General features: G+C 39.2%; 1 protein-coding gene across 1 annotated transcript; it reads left to right on the top strand.

Moving 5' to 3' along the window:
* Window positions 1–12,006: 12,006 nt before the first annotated feature.
* LOC132185938 (uncharacterized) lies at window positions 12,007–13,646 on the top strand. The gene is made up of 2 exons (XM_059599754.2): window positions 12,007–12,377; window positions 13,417–13,646. Exons 1-2 carry the CDS (start codon window positions 12,047–12,049, stop codon window positions 13,443–13,445), a joined length of 360 nt encoding a protein of 119 aa, XP_059455737.2. The 5' UTR covers window positions 12,007–12,046; the 3' UTR covers window positions 13,446–13,646.
* Window positions 13,647–15,605: the final 1,959 nt, after the last annotated feature.

Raw genomic sequence — 15,605 nt, 5'->3', positions numbered from 1 at the left:
TTTTTTCTTTTTATCACACATACACACACACACAGATATATATATATATATATATATATATATATATATATATATATATATATATATATATATCAATCTAATAAGTCATCTAGTTTCACCCAAGACATAGAAACGCACACAGAAGACTTTCATGTCATACCCCACAAATTATGTGCTAATGTGCTTGTGTAAGATCAGATCAAACATGTGAATTTTTAATTGCCAAAAGCAAATAACCAAACTGAAAAATCCTATCATCAGATCACGTGTTCAAAATTTTAAGCTCTGAGAATCAATTCACAATTTTTAAGATCAACTAAAATTTTAAGACAACATGAACATGCATATATTTATATTTTTTTCTTTTTCAAAAATGGGACAAAGTGTGTGTAAAGTGTCTCACATACCCCCAAACTTAAATTACACATTGTCTCCAATGTGTGTATAACATGGAAAGATCTAACCCGGAAGATGGATGATTTGTTTGGAATGGCATGGCCCATAGCACAGCCCCAAACTTGAACTGAAGCACAGTTGTTCCTGAAAATTAAAACACCAAAGTAACAAAGGGAAAACAAAGCGAAACTAAAAATAACCAATAGAAAAAGAAAACAAACAGGAAATAAAAATGATATGCTATGGGGTGCCTCCCATAAGCGCTAAGTTTAACGTCTTCAGCCAGACTGTGGCACTTTAAACTTAAAGCACCAGTTTTTCCTTCTCTTGCACCAAAGGGAATGAATTTTTTCTATTGTAAGGTGATTCCAATTGTTTATAGATCGGGGAGGACCACTTTTAGTTTTCTTTAACAGTTTCTCATCCGGGAGGGAATCATGAACTGGATAATACTCAGGGAATTCATCTATCTTGATGTCCTCAATTTGCTCATCACATAACCTCAGTAGACTTCTCTCTTGGATTCCTGGCAATTCGGGAATAGGAGCTGATGTTGAAGAAGTTTCAGTGCTGTCTTCCTTTTCCCGATGTAGCTCATCTAGAACCTCAGTTTGCTCATCTTCTTCTTCCACCTTGTTGTTCTCAGGAGTGGAATTCAATAAGGCCTTAGCTTGCTTATATATCATGTCAAGGTCCAAATCAAATTCATATTGAGCAAAGTGCTCTTCCAATGGATCCTCCAGACTTGGCTCACTAAACATCTCAGCTTGCTTAAGGAACTTGTCGAGATCCAGGTCGAATTCAAATTGATCAAAACGCTCATTCAATGGATCCTCAAGACTTGGCTCATTAGAAGTTTTAGCATACTCAAGTAGCTTGTCTAGGTCACCTCCAAATTCATCAAAGCGCTCTCCTAAAGGGTTCTCAAGACTTGGCTCACAAAAAAATTCCTCACCAGTGTCTGCATTCCCAGGTGTGGTGGTTGTTTGCTCATAATAATAAATGCACTCTTCCTTCATGTATTGTCCATTAGGATTTGCTACCAACTGACCTTGACATTCTTCTTCTTTGAGGAGATCTGATATTTGCTTGAGATGGCTCTCCATCTTGGCACATGTGGATTGCAACCGTTGATTATAGGCCTTACTGTGGCTAAGAAAAGCTGACACTGTTTCTTCTAAGGTAGCCCTTTTTGGAGGAGGTGGTTCTTCTTGGTATTGCTGTTGCTCTTGGTATTGTTGAGACCAATCAATGGGAGAAGAATATGATTGATCATAGAATTGTGGATATGATTGCTGGTGCAATTCATGATATTGTGGAGCATGATTTCCAAGAGCTTGCGCTTGCCACGAAAGATTAGACTGTTGTCTCCATGACGGGTTATAGGAATCAAAATGGTGATCGTTCCCCGATCTAGAGAACGATGTGTTCTTATGCCCAAAAATTTTATTAGAAATTTGTCTTATTGAAAGACATTCTCTAACATGCTGATAAGGGTCATGACATAATGAACATGATCCATGGGGCGTCGGAATGCTTCCCCACATGTATGAAATTAAAAATAAAACAACAAAAAGTTAAAAGAAAAAGAAATTAAAAATAAAACTAACGAAGATACAGACTCAACTGGCCCTGCATGAAAAGAAAAGGAAAAAAAAAAAAAAATCTGATATATAATTATTACAGTAACTATGCTGCTGTTTGGATGTGATATCGATCGCACCGTGAGGTGCGCTCGATCGTGCTGGTGCGCTCGATCGCCCTGGTTGGGCGCTCAAGCGCACCTCCAGAGGCAGAATAGGAACTGTGAAAAAAACTAGAAAAACAGAAAAATCTAAAACAAAAATAAATTAAAAAAAAAAATTCCAAACAAAATCAAACAATGCCGGGCAATGGCACCAAAAACTTGTTGTGCCAAATACTGCATAAATTAATAGATAATATTTAGTACGTTTTACTCGCAAGTGTACTAGATTAAATGATAGTATAGTGCAACAAGTACGAGATCAATCACACGAGGATTGTTGATTTTGTTTTAGAATTGATAAAAATATCAAATTGTCACTAAATTGATATCGTGAAAAAGAAATAATAACGTATAAAGATAAATGAAAAGGTAAAGGCAGGGATTTGATATCCACCAGTAATCATACTTAGATAATATAATAATATGCCAATGATCTAATCATATTATGAATATTTAATGTTTGCCAACCTAAGGGTATGGGTGTCTACTCCTTAAGCTATTGATTTTCCTAAGCAACGAATTAAGTATGAGTGTCTACTTTAATTCTTTTCTTTCTTAAAGGATTTAGCATGGGTGTTTACTAAGTTGTTTTTTAAGAAAGCATAAATTTGTGAAAATTGACAAATACATGCGGCCTAGGGCATGGGTGTCTACTCCCGGTTCCCATGTTGATTAACCCATGAACCCGATGTGGATTTATTTTGTTACTCTTATTAGACCCAGGACTCGATTATCCATATTGATTTCATTAACTAATCCATGCCACATACATATAATGGCCAATCAAATACACATGAGAAATTTAAGAAAACATGAATTAATCAATTTAAGCAACCCAATATGATTATCACCAAGGCGCCAATACTGAAATATTAAATAAACATAATTAGGGCTTCAATTTAGCCCTACTAAAGAGTTAGTTATACATAATTAAAATAAAACTAAAAAGAAAAGGGAAAGAAAGAACTAAAAACGACTCCTTGAAGTACCCTCCAATTCCTCTCCCCAAAGTTGTCTCCTTAAAATTGTGTACTGAATTGTGAGGCTTAGAGGTCTATTTATAGGGCTTAAAAGAGTCTTAGAAGCCCTAGTAATCCTAGAAAATTCGGAGTTTTAAGTCCTAGTCCAATTAGGATAGAGAAAACCTAAGTCCAAATCAGAATAAGATTCGTCCAAAATTACGTTCTTATCTTGTGGGGTGTTTTGGCATAGCGACATTCAGAATTAGGAAAATACTATATCACAATTATTTGTATCATTTTGAGTTAGCTTTCTAATGTCACTTGAATCACCTCAATATGATATTTGAGCTAAAATTTATGGTCAAAATACTGAGACATATACAGAATCCAAATTTGAATCCAATCCGATTTTGACTCCAATTTGAGAAATTCCGATTTAATCCTTTCCTTTATTTGATTAAACTTAACCAAATCATATAGGTCCTCTATTATGATTAGTTAAGCTTAACCATATCTTCTTGGTCTTCCCAATTTGCCCTTTAAGCTTGGAACTTTTCTGAAAATGCTTTCTTTTCTTTCATTACCTACAAAAACACGAAAACACAGAAATGAAATAAAATAGCACAACATAATAAGACTAAGAAATTAACAAGTGTAAATTAAGGGCTAAAATATGAATATTTTGGCATTTATCAGATACCCTCAAGCGAACGGTCAAGTAGAGGCTACAAACAAAACTCTAATAAAAACTCTGAAGAGGAAGCTTGAGGACAAGAAAGGAGCATGGGCAGAAATCCTTCTAGAAGTGCTATGGTCATACAGAACAATCACCCGAATGCCGACATGAGAAACCCCTTTCTCTTTGGCATTTGGATCTGAGGCAGTCATCCCGGTAGAAATCGGTTTGATCAGCTTCCGAGTGAAGCACTACAACCCTGAGATGAACGAAGAGGGAATGAAGTTAAGCTTGAATTTGCTCCAAGAAAAGAGGGACAATGCTCAAACGATGATGGCCGCTTATCAACAAAGAACAGCCAGATATTTCAATAAAAAAGTTAAGACGAGACAATTCAAGACTGGGGACTGGGTCCTACGGAACGTTAGCATAACCACCCGGGACCCAACGGTAGGAAAACTAGGACCAACATGGGAAGGACCATACAAAGTCATTTAGAGTCACCGGCAAGGAGCCTATTACCTACAGGATGTGGAAGGAAAGCCACTACCGAGACCTTAGAATGCCGATCATCTGAAAAAATACTATCAGTAATTTTTCCATTCTATTTTATTTCTTGTAATTCTTGAATACTTCAATATAAAGTCTATTCATGACGACTTACTTGAGCGTCGGGGAACCCTTGGTCCAAACAACCATCGGGCCCAGTGACAAATTCCCTGTCATGCAGTAGTCTCGGAAGCAAGGGAGTAAACTCTTAGCAAAAAAAACTCCTCGTCTCAGAAACAAGAGAGTAAACCCTTAGCAAAAAAAATCACTCATTTCGAAAACAAAGGAGTAAACCCTCAGCAAAAAACATCTCTCGTCTCGGAAACAAGGGAGTAAACCCTTAGCAAAAAAAAAATCCCTTGTCTCGGAAACAATGGAGTAAACCCTTAGCAAAAAATATCCCTCATCTAGGAAACAAGGGAGTAAACCCTTAGCAAAAAAAATCTCTCGTCTCGGAAACAAGGGAGTAAACCCTTAGCAAAAAAATCCCTTGTCTCAGCAAAAAAATCCCTTTTCCTCGAAAGAGAAGGAGTAAGCGAAACTCCTCAAACACCTAGACACAACTAGGCAATCCAAGCCAAACGAACAAACAATACCAAGAAAAGGATTCATCAAACAACTCCAGCAAAGATCGAGACGGAAAAGCAGCATGTAGCACATCAACAGAATCCAAGGTAAACATTTCATTAAAGACTTTTTTCTTGCAAAAGATTCAATTATAATAGTCATAAAAGATCGAGTCAAAGCCATTACGCAAAAAATCAAGCTACAACAGACTTAGCCAAGGACATTCGGCTGCTATCACCGCATACAAACCCAACTACATCAAAAGCATCACATCCGGACTCGACCTGGTACTCTACATCCGGAAGGACGTTGTACAAAGAATCACATTTGTGTCAACACCCGAGAATATGATGAATAAGAAATTTAAGGCCTTTGATAGGCCAATGCCGTTTATATCGAAGGCTACTCTCGATGACCTTCATTTGATGGACCATTTTTCTCAAGAGCCTTGGCCTTCTAGAACTGGTATTTTCTACGAAGTCTCATGCACTTCTCCTCCTCCAGCAGAAACAACCAAGTGGCAGAATAAAAATCGGAGGCTTTCTTCTGTCTGTTCTCATGAATACTAACGAGATAAGTGTCGAGATCCGCAATCCGCCGGTCTCGTGACTCCAGCTGCCGATCTTTCTAGGCTATCTAATAATCCTTCATTTCAACATCGGCAATCAACTTCACCATCTGGTTGGAGGGGTCCGCCATGCACTGTTTTCGTGCCTCCAACAACAAGCATAGTTCGGCAATTTCTGCCTCAGAACTGCAAGGAACACGAGAATGAAGCCGCTCAGCTAGTGGACAGGATGAGAAAGCGACATCCCCAAGGAGCATAGGCGATAGAAGCAGCTGACGACTCCGTCTCCGCCAAACTCCCAGATGAAGAAACAGAAGCCATGAAGAAACAAATTTATGGTGCTCTCATTGAGAGAAAAGTCTAAGTCAATTAAGTGCAAAGCCTTTGGATAATAACAAGTGATCTTAAATGCGAGAGACGTCCCACACAGAACCACCTAGGAAATCCAAATGATGCAGCCTAAAATCCGAATGACAATGCTACACGTGTCCAGCCATGGAAGCCCATGCAAGATAATGATGACCTCTGAAATCTGAAACGACAGATACCAAAAGGTCCCTGAAGAATTTAATGATCGAGGTTTAAAATTAAATTTTAATCCTCGGCCATGGGGAGTAGAACACTTGACCACAAAATATAGTAATAAAGATACTCAAAATCATTAAAAAATTATCCGAAAATATCAAAAATTCGGAAATATATATATATATATATAATGAAAAAAAGGCATTCAGAGTAACAAAAGAAATTCAGAAGGTATCCAGAAACACCAAAGTTCAAAGTTCAAAAGGAGTTCAAATATATACAATGGAAGCAAAAATAAGAAGAAATTTAAGTATGAGGAGCCGCTCTGACATCATTAGCATCAACATCTATAATGATTTTGGGACCGAAAGGCTCAGGGGGTAAGTTCACTGCAGGCCGGAACCCATGCACGTTGATTTTGGGAGCATCAGGAACCAATTCTCTACCCGCATCAACCATCTCGTCAACAGTAGCAGCAGGTACCTCCACGAAATTCGATTCCATTATGGCAAGGACACTGTCAAATTGATCCCTACGGATGGTTAAATACCAATGATTGTCAAAGCCCAATGAAATCCGCAAGCCCATAGCAAATCCCGAAGCCAAGGCACAAACGACAGCTCCGCAAGATAACGGATCACTTTAGCTTTCCAGTAACGGTACCCTTGGCGAAATTGATTGCACCTGGTCTGAGAGGTTTCCAAATCACCTACAAGCTTCTCTTGAATGTCTTCCAACTGGGATAACTGACCCTCAAGCGTCTCGGAAAGTTTCCTGAAACCCTCTTTGGAAACCTAAACTTGATGAAGCTCCTCCAAGATTTTTTCATTCTCCACTGCCGATTTAGCAACCATGAGCTCCGCCCCCTTGACATGTTCTGCTAACTCTTTGTTTTTTTGGTTGGCAATATCTAGGCACATCTGGAGTTGAGCATGGGTCAATTTCGATTCAGTGAGCCTCAATTTGTTCTCTAAAAGCTCGTTCTCCCTTTTAGCAAACAGACGACGAAGATTCTCCACTTCAGAGTTAGGATCCTGAGAACCAGAGGCCTCTGGTCGGTTGCTCATTTTTTGGACCAGGTCCTGAAGAGTGGCCCGCTCATTAGCATACTCCCGTTGGCCTTCTTGAAATTCTTTGTACCAACCCGCAATGAGGGTGGAGCACTACACAAGAAAAAAAAAATTTTACGTCAGAAGTAACAAAGATATTTGGAAAATGAAATGCAAATAACTCACCAAGTAATGACAATGGATCAACTTGTCGACAAACCTCTCTGGAGTAAGCCGACCCTCTCGTCGGGTATAATCCGTTGGAAGTAACCTGGTGACCAAGCCAATGATCGGATTATTGGCGAACTCTTTCCAGAATGCCCCCTAAGCGGCTGCCCTCAATACACGGGAGCTTGGTTGGATGGTTCAGTCGAGGGGCCATAGGTCTATCCTCGGGAGAAGACGGAGCGCGGGTTTCACGCCGAGTGGCCACTGGCTCTCCCGGCTCCCGAGGCCGCACATCTAAAGGAACTACGTGGAGAGGGGCAGCCTCCGTTAAAGAACAAATAGACTCTGAAGCCTCATTCGAGTTGCGAGGAGGACCGAAAGTTATTGAAATAGAATCCGACGAACGGAAGATAACACGTCCAGAAGTTCTCTGGACTTGTCCACACGCCCTTTCTTCAAAAGCGGCTCCAGGGGCGCCTTGCCCTTGTCTGCTTTTCTCTTAGACACCGACATGCCAGTCTCAGCAACTGGAACTAGCGAAACCAAACCCTAAGCTAGGGGGCGCGAAGACTTAGGAGCCAAGTCCGAATGTCTCGGAGCAGGAACCGTAATAGCAATCGGCTTGCCCACAGAGGAAACATTCTTATGTGCTCGACACTTTTTTCTTGGAGGCCGAGCAGGCGACTTCGAAATAGCTTTGTCACCAGATGGAGTTGACTTTTTGGGATTCCCTTGACGATCTTGTCATCCGGAATCTGGTACCCTAGATGTTCGCGTAAAGCGGAGTCAGTAACGATGTTATCAAAAAGCATCTGGTCCGCGTTCACAAGAAGCTGGGAGTACTCCAGGATGTAATTGACCCGACCTTGCTTCTCCAGATCCAATACAGGGCATTCTTTCTCTACCAAGAAAAAGAAATAAGAACATTTTAAGCATGCAAAAAAAAAAAAAAAAAAAAAAACCTGAACACTTATAGCTCTCTAGGGAGGTACCCCATTCTCGGGGCACAGAATGCTGCAGAGGCAGAACCTCCGACGTTGACGCCTCCTAAGCTCCAGATATGTAGAAGAACTGCTCCGCCCAATGCTTATTATTAGAGTATGTTCTCCCGAGCTTGATAAATTGGTTCTTCCCGTGAACCATGAAAGTTACCATTTTGGAAGTAAGATAAAAATGGGGACCATATATGTTCAAAAACTCCGGGATCGACAGAGTCTTCCCCGGGAATACGGAAGGTCACAACAGAAGTGTAGGTAGAAAATAATGCCAACCATTTGGCATCAGTTGTACAGGAGCTACTCCCAAAAAGATAACATCTCCCTCACTGGGGGAGAAAAGGGCAGATGAACCCCTGCCATAAACATACGTTCGTGAACGCATATGTCTCTAGGACCGCCGACCATTCCGGTAGAGCCATCTGGAAAATGCAGAGAAATCGACGAAGGAATATCGTAATTATGGCAGAGCACCCTCTCGTCCTCCACCGAAAAATAGGATCTTTGCTGACAAGGGAAATCCAGTTGTAAGGATGAAGAAGACGCTTCGCCAATCAGACGCACTCTGGCAGAAAAACTGTGGGAGCGGGGAAGTAGAGGAATCTCCGGCGATTGCACCTCAGCAGTTTCGCTAGCGTTTGTTTGAAGCTTTTGGGAAGACATGGTCACAAGAGAAATCAGAACGCATTGAACTTCAGTAAGATGAATGTGGATTTGTAAGATTTAAGCAATGGGAGTTGATGGAAAATCTTTATAAAAGAGGAAACCTAGGGCAAAGCACAAGGCATTTAATGCCAAAACATCATGAGCCTGCAGTCATGCCTAAACCAAAGAGACTTAAACCGTCTTTCCTTTTGGGAAACGCCACACCAGTATCACTCACGGAACGACATCTGTTTTATTGATTCTTGCTTCCATCTGCGAACCACGCCTAGAGGGACGCGTGGCAAGACAACGGTGCATTTACACGTATAAAGACAAAAAATTTGAAGATACAAAAAAGTGCAACAGATTGCTGAATATTCGGGGCACATAAATGTTAGGCTCCATAAATGGTTAAAACGCCAAGAACAACGGCTAAAAGGAGCTGAGTAGAGTACGGCACTTGAACAGACAATCCCCAAGGAAGGAACGCTTTAAGAAGATTGAAAGTTTGAATTCTCTCCTCCTGAAGTCTCGGCAGAAGGAATTCTGGGGGTAATTGTTACACATAAACCCATTACTTGGGCCCATGGGTTAGAAGCACAACATTCCAAAAAAAGCCCAATACATCCAAATGGGCCCTATGAATGTGACCCATCATGAAACAGCAAATGCGTCGTCATTTGTTACACTCTCGGTCGACCGAGGATCAATCCCTCTACCACAACGAATCTTCCCCACCTAACATCTAGGTGCATCTATTACAGTCAAGATACAACTCCGTTGTATGGACAACTCACACATGTCAGGATCATCGAAATGGTTACGATTTGCTTATAAAGGACCTCTAACAGTTACGCGCCATCCTCGGAATCCGATCAATGTAGGTAACGGACTCTTACCGATCATAATGACAGGAGACACAAATATTAACTCTACCAGCTGTTACGGCCAAACCCAAGATCCTCCACCCGGTCATCATAGCCACCTTCGCATAATCAACTATAAAGACCTCACTTCAGAGGTACGCAAAAAGGACTCTAAGCTCTATACTGAATCCTCAAAAAAGGGACTTAAGCATTGGAGGAGGAACTGCCTACCACCCCCGGTGCATCCTCTTAACATTGGCTCTAGTTTTGTAGGTTTGACAGGTAGCACCAGAGAAGAAAGGATTGGCTTGGATTCCCCTTGGGTTCACTGTACTGTAAATTGTCCCAACAAAAGCCAAATACTATTTTCTTCTAATCTTAATTATAGATATGAGTAATGCTATACACAATATTTTTATTCTCTTTTTATCTTCAAAAGTTAATGTGGTTTTTAAAATCATCATTGGATTAAAATTCAATTGTGATCCATTCCAAATCTAATTGTGATTTTAAAAGTCAAATCAACTATCCAATAATGATTTTAAAAGCCATATAAACTTTTAACAGATAAAAAAAGAGATAAAATTTTTGCATATAACGTTATTCTGTGCACTAAGATGATCTAAAATGGAAAAAGGAAAATTACTCTAACAAAAGGGGTTTTTAGTTGCTTTTATAATTACTTTCCCTATTATGATTATGTTTATTTTCTTTACTATGATTAAATTTATTTTAATTATTTTTCGTTTTCCTATTAGGACTAGGTTTATTTCTCTTCTATAAATAGGTCAATTTATAATGTAAAACTTATTTATTGAATTATTATCAAATCAGATAATTTTTTCTCAAATACTCTACGAAGTTTTATCTTATTTATTTTTTGGTAAGAACACACAGACGTTTTTGATTGTGATTACTTAGCCTTCCGCTGCGTCAATTGGTATCAAAGCAAGCTTTATATTAATCCTGGCCAATCAACACAACCGTAACGATCCCCTTAATGCCGTTTTACTTATCCTCCACTTTCACCCTTTTTTTTTTGGTTTTTTGGGTAAGATTCTTCACCCATTTTCAGTTTCTTTCTCTTTTTGCAAATTCTTCGTAACCATTTTTAGCAAAACAACAAGAAGTCAAATTGTACAGTAAAACAAATTTCTTAATACTAAGCGTTTCGTCGCGCCGAGGGAGATCGGTCTTTTAGCAAGATAAAAATTCTTTAAATTTCGTTTTAGATTTATTTTCTATGTGTTTTCTCTTTCTGCCATGTCCGATTAAGAGGAATGTGTGGGTTTGGATTTCGGTTCTAGTTGTTTTATTTTCTGTTGAGAATTTGTGTTGGGTTGCTGTTTGTGATTTTAGTTGTGATGGCCGATTAAGAGGAATTTTTTGGATGAGGCGATTTTGGGTGTTTGGTTGAAGGTGATTCTATTTGAAGTGTGATTTTAGTTTTGGAAGTATAATTTTTGATTGGGTGTATGGCCGAACAGGTGTTTGGTTTGAAAATTTTTGGTTGTGTTTTTTGGGTGATGATTCTTGGTGGCAATCCGGTTATGATTCCATTCCATATGGCCATTTTGAGTTAGCTTTGGCCGAATTTTGGTGGTGATTCTTGTTTAGATTGACTTCGCTTTCGAGGGACAAATTGTGGATGTGGGGTCTTAATATTAAGAAATTTGTTTGATTTGTTGCTGTTTTGCTATAAATGGTTATGAAGAATTTGCAGAAACAGAGTGTGGAAGTGGGTGGAGAAGGAAGAACAAGCAAAAAAACGCCGTTTAGAAAACTTCTGTTAATTCTTAATGCTCTTTAAAAGCTACGTCGTTTAAGTTGAAAATAAAGAAGTTTTAATCTGGAACGTAAATCTAAATAACAGCATATTGTGCGATTATTTTTCTACGGCATGGAAGCCAGGTTCAATTCCAATAGCAATAAAACTCAAAATCTTTAAAAAAAAAAAAAAAAAAAAAAAACCTTAAAATGGAAATATAGGTCCCCTATTACATGTGACTCCTAATATTAATATGGGAGGGTAAAATGGTAAATTCACTTTTAACCGGAGAGAGAATCGCATCCTAATATTAATCAACAGATCTCAACTTTAATTCATTTATATTAAATGCATTTTCCTTTATTACTTGGAAGGAAAAAAAGTGTCTGAAACAGTTAATGTCTTCTCTATCACTATTTATAGCTATCCTTAAATTCACTAACAAATTAACAATAGCTGTGGCCCAGATTCGTCTCTATCACCATTTAATTAAACCTGCAGCTGCAGACCAAGTGTTTGTATATAAACCAGCACCAGAGTTTAAAAGAGAGACTGAAACACACAGATGGCAACTCCTACAAGGCGTTGCTTGATCTTGACAGCTCTAACCAGCGTTCAAATCCTACTCTCGTGGGGTGGCATTCATCAGGCATCTGCATGGGAATGTCAGCCTATCGACGGCACATATATTTTGATTGGATGCTCCGCTAGCCTTGAGAAGGACAAGCCACAGGCTGCACCAACCCCATTGTGTTGCAAGGCGATCAGGTTCGCCGGCATGCATTGCGTCTGCAAGGCCATCAGAAAGGAAATAGAAGAACTTTATAGCATGGAGAAGCTGGTTTACGTGGCTGCCTATTGTGGCGATCCACTAGACCCTGGAACACAGTGTGGAAGTAAGATCATCTCTTTCTCTTCTAAAGAAGATCTTTTCTTAAACCTATAACAATTCAAGTTTGTGTGAAAAATAAACTTGTCTTTCTAATATATATATCATTAGATTTGTGAATTTTAATATTGACCATAAAATAAATTATCTTCATTTCATTAAAAATTGAGATATTTCCCAATCATGAAGATTAAAAGAGGTGAGTTGATTGTAGTGTTTTGGATGATTGTTGGTTCCTTATTGTTGCTGTCGCTTTGGGTGTTCTGTCCGTTTGTCTTGTGTCTGCTCTTTGTTAGTTGGTCTGTCTTCTGGATTTGTAAGTAATCTTGGCTGCTGCTTCCATGAGTAACCAGTCAGCTGGTTCTTTGTATTTTCTTCCCATATCTATTAATATCCGACTAATTCACCTGAAATAAAAAAGAAAAGAAGAAGAGAAAACACTAGAGATACTTTCATTTTAATCTCGCCTCCTATATTTCATGACGTGACAGTGCATTAACCCCACAAAAATTTACTGTTGTGGTAGTATATATGGCTTGACCTTGTCAGGTTAGCAAAAAAAAAAAAAAATTTATCAAGCCTCTTCCACCGATGGCCGACCACAAGAGGGTGGTCGGCCTTCCCAACCAAATCTTTCGGGATGGTTGCACTACTCTCGGAGCTACGAGAGCTCTTAGTGTGCTTTTTAGTGGTCCAAACCACTAACACTTGGTGACTGGGGGTGACATCAATGAGGAGATGGGGGACAAATTTTTGTGTTTCACTTGGCAAAGAGTAGAGAGAAGGAAGTGAAACGAGAGTGCTTGTAGCATTAAATACTAAAAATAAAATAAAAAAAATAAAATATTGGTCACGCCATGTTATATAACCATTTGTGCACTAAAAAATGGATATAATTACTTTTGATTATTATGAGCAAGATATTCATGAGTTTTCCACTTTGGTATAATATTCAAATATTCATATTTTTATCCAGTGTATAGTGATATTTTCATTCTATTCTATTACATATTAAGTAATAAATTATAATGTATTTATTCTTGCAGGTTATAAGGTCCCTCCAGGTCCTAATTAGGAAAATGCTGCAAAGTCCAAAGTCTAGAGTCCGGATCACTAAGCATGAACTCTATCATTGCTGATATGTGAACCATTATGATATATGTTTCTTAATTTTCTTGGCAAAATATGTCCAAATAAGGGAGAAATATAATGGATTCAACATTAAACGAACAATTTGAATATGGGTGGCAATTCGTGTTTGTGTGTTGGATTTAGGTTGCGTGGAAGCATATGTATAAAATTGTATACATCAATCATAACTTAATCCATTAATTAAACGGGTTAAACCTCTCAGCTCTAATTCACTATTTTTCGTGTTGGGTTCATATCGAATTCTCAATAGTGTAACAAATTACAAGCTCTAAATCAGAATTTGGTGGTGTATTTTGTTTTTTGTAATTGAAAAAAGGGAGGTCGAATAGACCAATTACGCATGTCCTACCTATGCATGACCATAGTAACATCTACCCGTAGGGAGCCTGTGGTGCCCTAAAACTTTAAAACCCAATCCCGATGATTAATGAAAAACAAATATCTTTGGTAGGGGTGGGCAAAAACCCGCCCAACCCGCCCAACCCGCCCCGCCCCGCCCCGATCCGCCCCGCCCCGCCGGATTTAAGTTTTTTTTTGGCATTCACGGGTTGGGAAACATCAGACCCGTGCGGGTCGGGTCGGCTCGCGGGTATAAGATTTTTTAAGAGGCGGGTACCCGACCCGCCCCGCCCCGCCCCGCCCCTATATGTTTAAAACCCTAAATTCCTAATATGATATCCTCTATTCCTCTTCCTGTCTTCCAGTTCCAGACTTCCTCTAATCCTCCAAACTCCAGCCGTCCAGCGACAAAGCGCCTCTCTCAGTTTCTCAGACTCCTCTCTAGGCCAAGCGCAGCTCTTCTCTCAGAGACTCAGAGTCACTCTCGCCGGTGCCACTCCTCTCTCAGACTATCTCTCGCCGCTCCTCTCTCTCTCGCTCGCCGCTCCGCTCTCTCTCGCTCGCCGCTCCATCTAGTACCGCCGTACCGGAGCACTAACCTCACCGATCTTAGGTTTCTCTCTCATCTCTCTCTCTCTCTCTCTCTATCTCTCTCTATGGGAAGTGAACTAAATTAACTGATGCTCTCTCTCTCTCTCTCTATCCCTCTCGGCTCTCACAGGCTCATAGTCACATTGACCTTCGTGAACGAATCAAGCTGCCTTAGCTGCGTCTCAGTCTCACGACTCTCACGGTTTCACCCCTCGGCAGTAGGTAAAGAAATCTCAATTCTCATATTTGGTAAATTGGTATGAATAGATTTTTGGTCTGTGAGTAGGGACTACTGATTAGTGCTTAGGTTTTTGGTCTATTTTGATTATGTAGTATTGATTATGTTTTTGGTTTTTGGTATTTTTTTTTTTTTGTCTAATTTTGCTCATTAGTTAATTTTGCTGATTTGTAAAAAACTTTTAATGATTTTGCTGATTAGTTAATTTTGTTGATTTTGCTAATTAGTAAAAGGGCCAACTGTTAATGATTTTGCTGGTTTGCTGATTATGCAGTACTGATTAGGTTTCTGGTTTGTGGTCTGATTTTGGGTTTGATTTTGCTGATTATTTAACTTGGGTTGATTTTGCTAATTAGTTGATTTTGCTAATTAGGGCAGTAAAAGGGCCCAACTTTTAATTGATGTAAATGTCAATTAATTATTTGTTTCCTATTTTATAAATTGTTGATTTTTTTTTTTTCCCATTTATTGTAGACTCATGGCTGGTCATTCATCTAGTGGTATGGGTTCTAGTTCTGCTTCATCTACTCCTACTCGTAGTGATAGTACTATGCCTTCCATTGATAATGATACTATTGGATGTGTTGGTGTTGGCACTCAAAACCCTAGTTTAGCTCTCCCACCAAAACCTAAAAAATCTGAGCAAACATCAATGGTTTGGGAACATTTTACCAAGGTAGAGGGGGGTGATCCCGAGGATCCTAAATCACAATGCAATTATTGCAAGAAATTGTTTAGTTGTCACAGTAAAAGGTTAGGTACTTCATCAATGCTAACACATTTGAAGAATACTTGCAAAAAATATTCCAGTAAGTTTGATAAGTCACAATCAAAGTTAAGTTTTGAGGTTAAGAGGGAAGGCCAAATGGCAGTGGGAGAAGGAACTGTTGGTAATTTGGTGATTACTAAATACAA

The sequence above is a fragment of the Corylus avellana genome, chromosome 7 (assembly GCF_965113065.1).
Source record: "Corylus avellana chromosome 7, dhCorAvel1.hap1.2, whole genome shotgun sequence".
Classification (NCBI taxonomy): Eukaryota; Viridiplantae; Streptophyta; class Magnoliopsida; order Fagales; family Betulaceae; genus Corylus; species Corylus avellana.
This window is presented reverse-complemented; position numbering and strand designations above follow the sequence as displayed.

Excerpts from the sequence above, each read along its gene's own strand:
- LOC132185938 (XM_059599754.2), top strand. The coding sequence starts at position 12,047 with ATGGCAACTCCTACAAGGCGTTGCTTGATCTTGACAGCTCTAACCAGC. Across the intron at positions 12,378-13,416 it reads CCCTGGAACACAGTGTGGAA|GTTATAAGGTCCCTCCAGGT; the intron begins GTAAGATCATCT and ends TTATTCTTGCAG.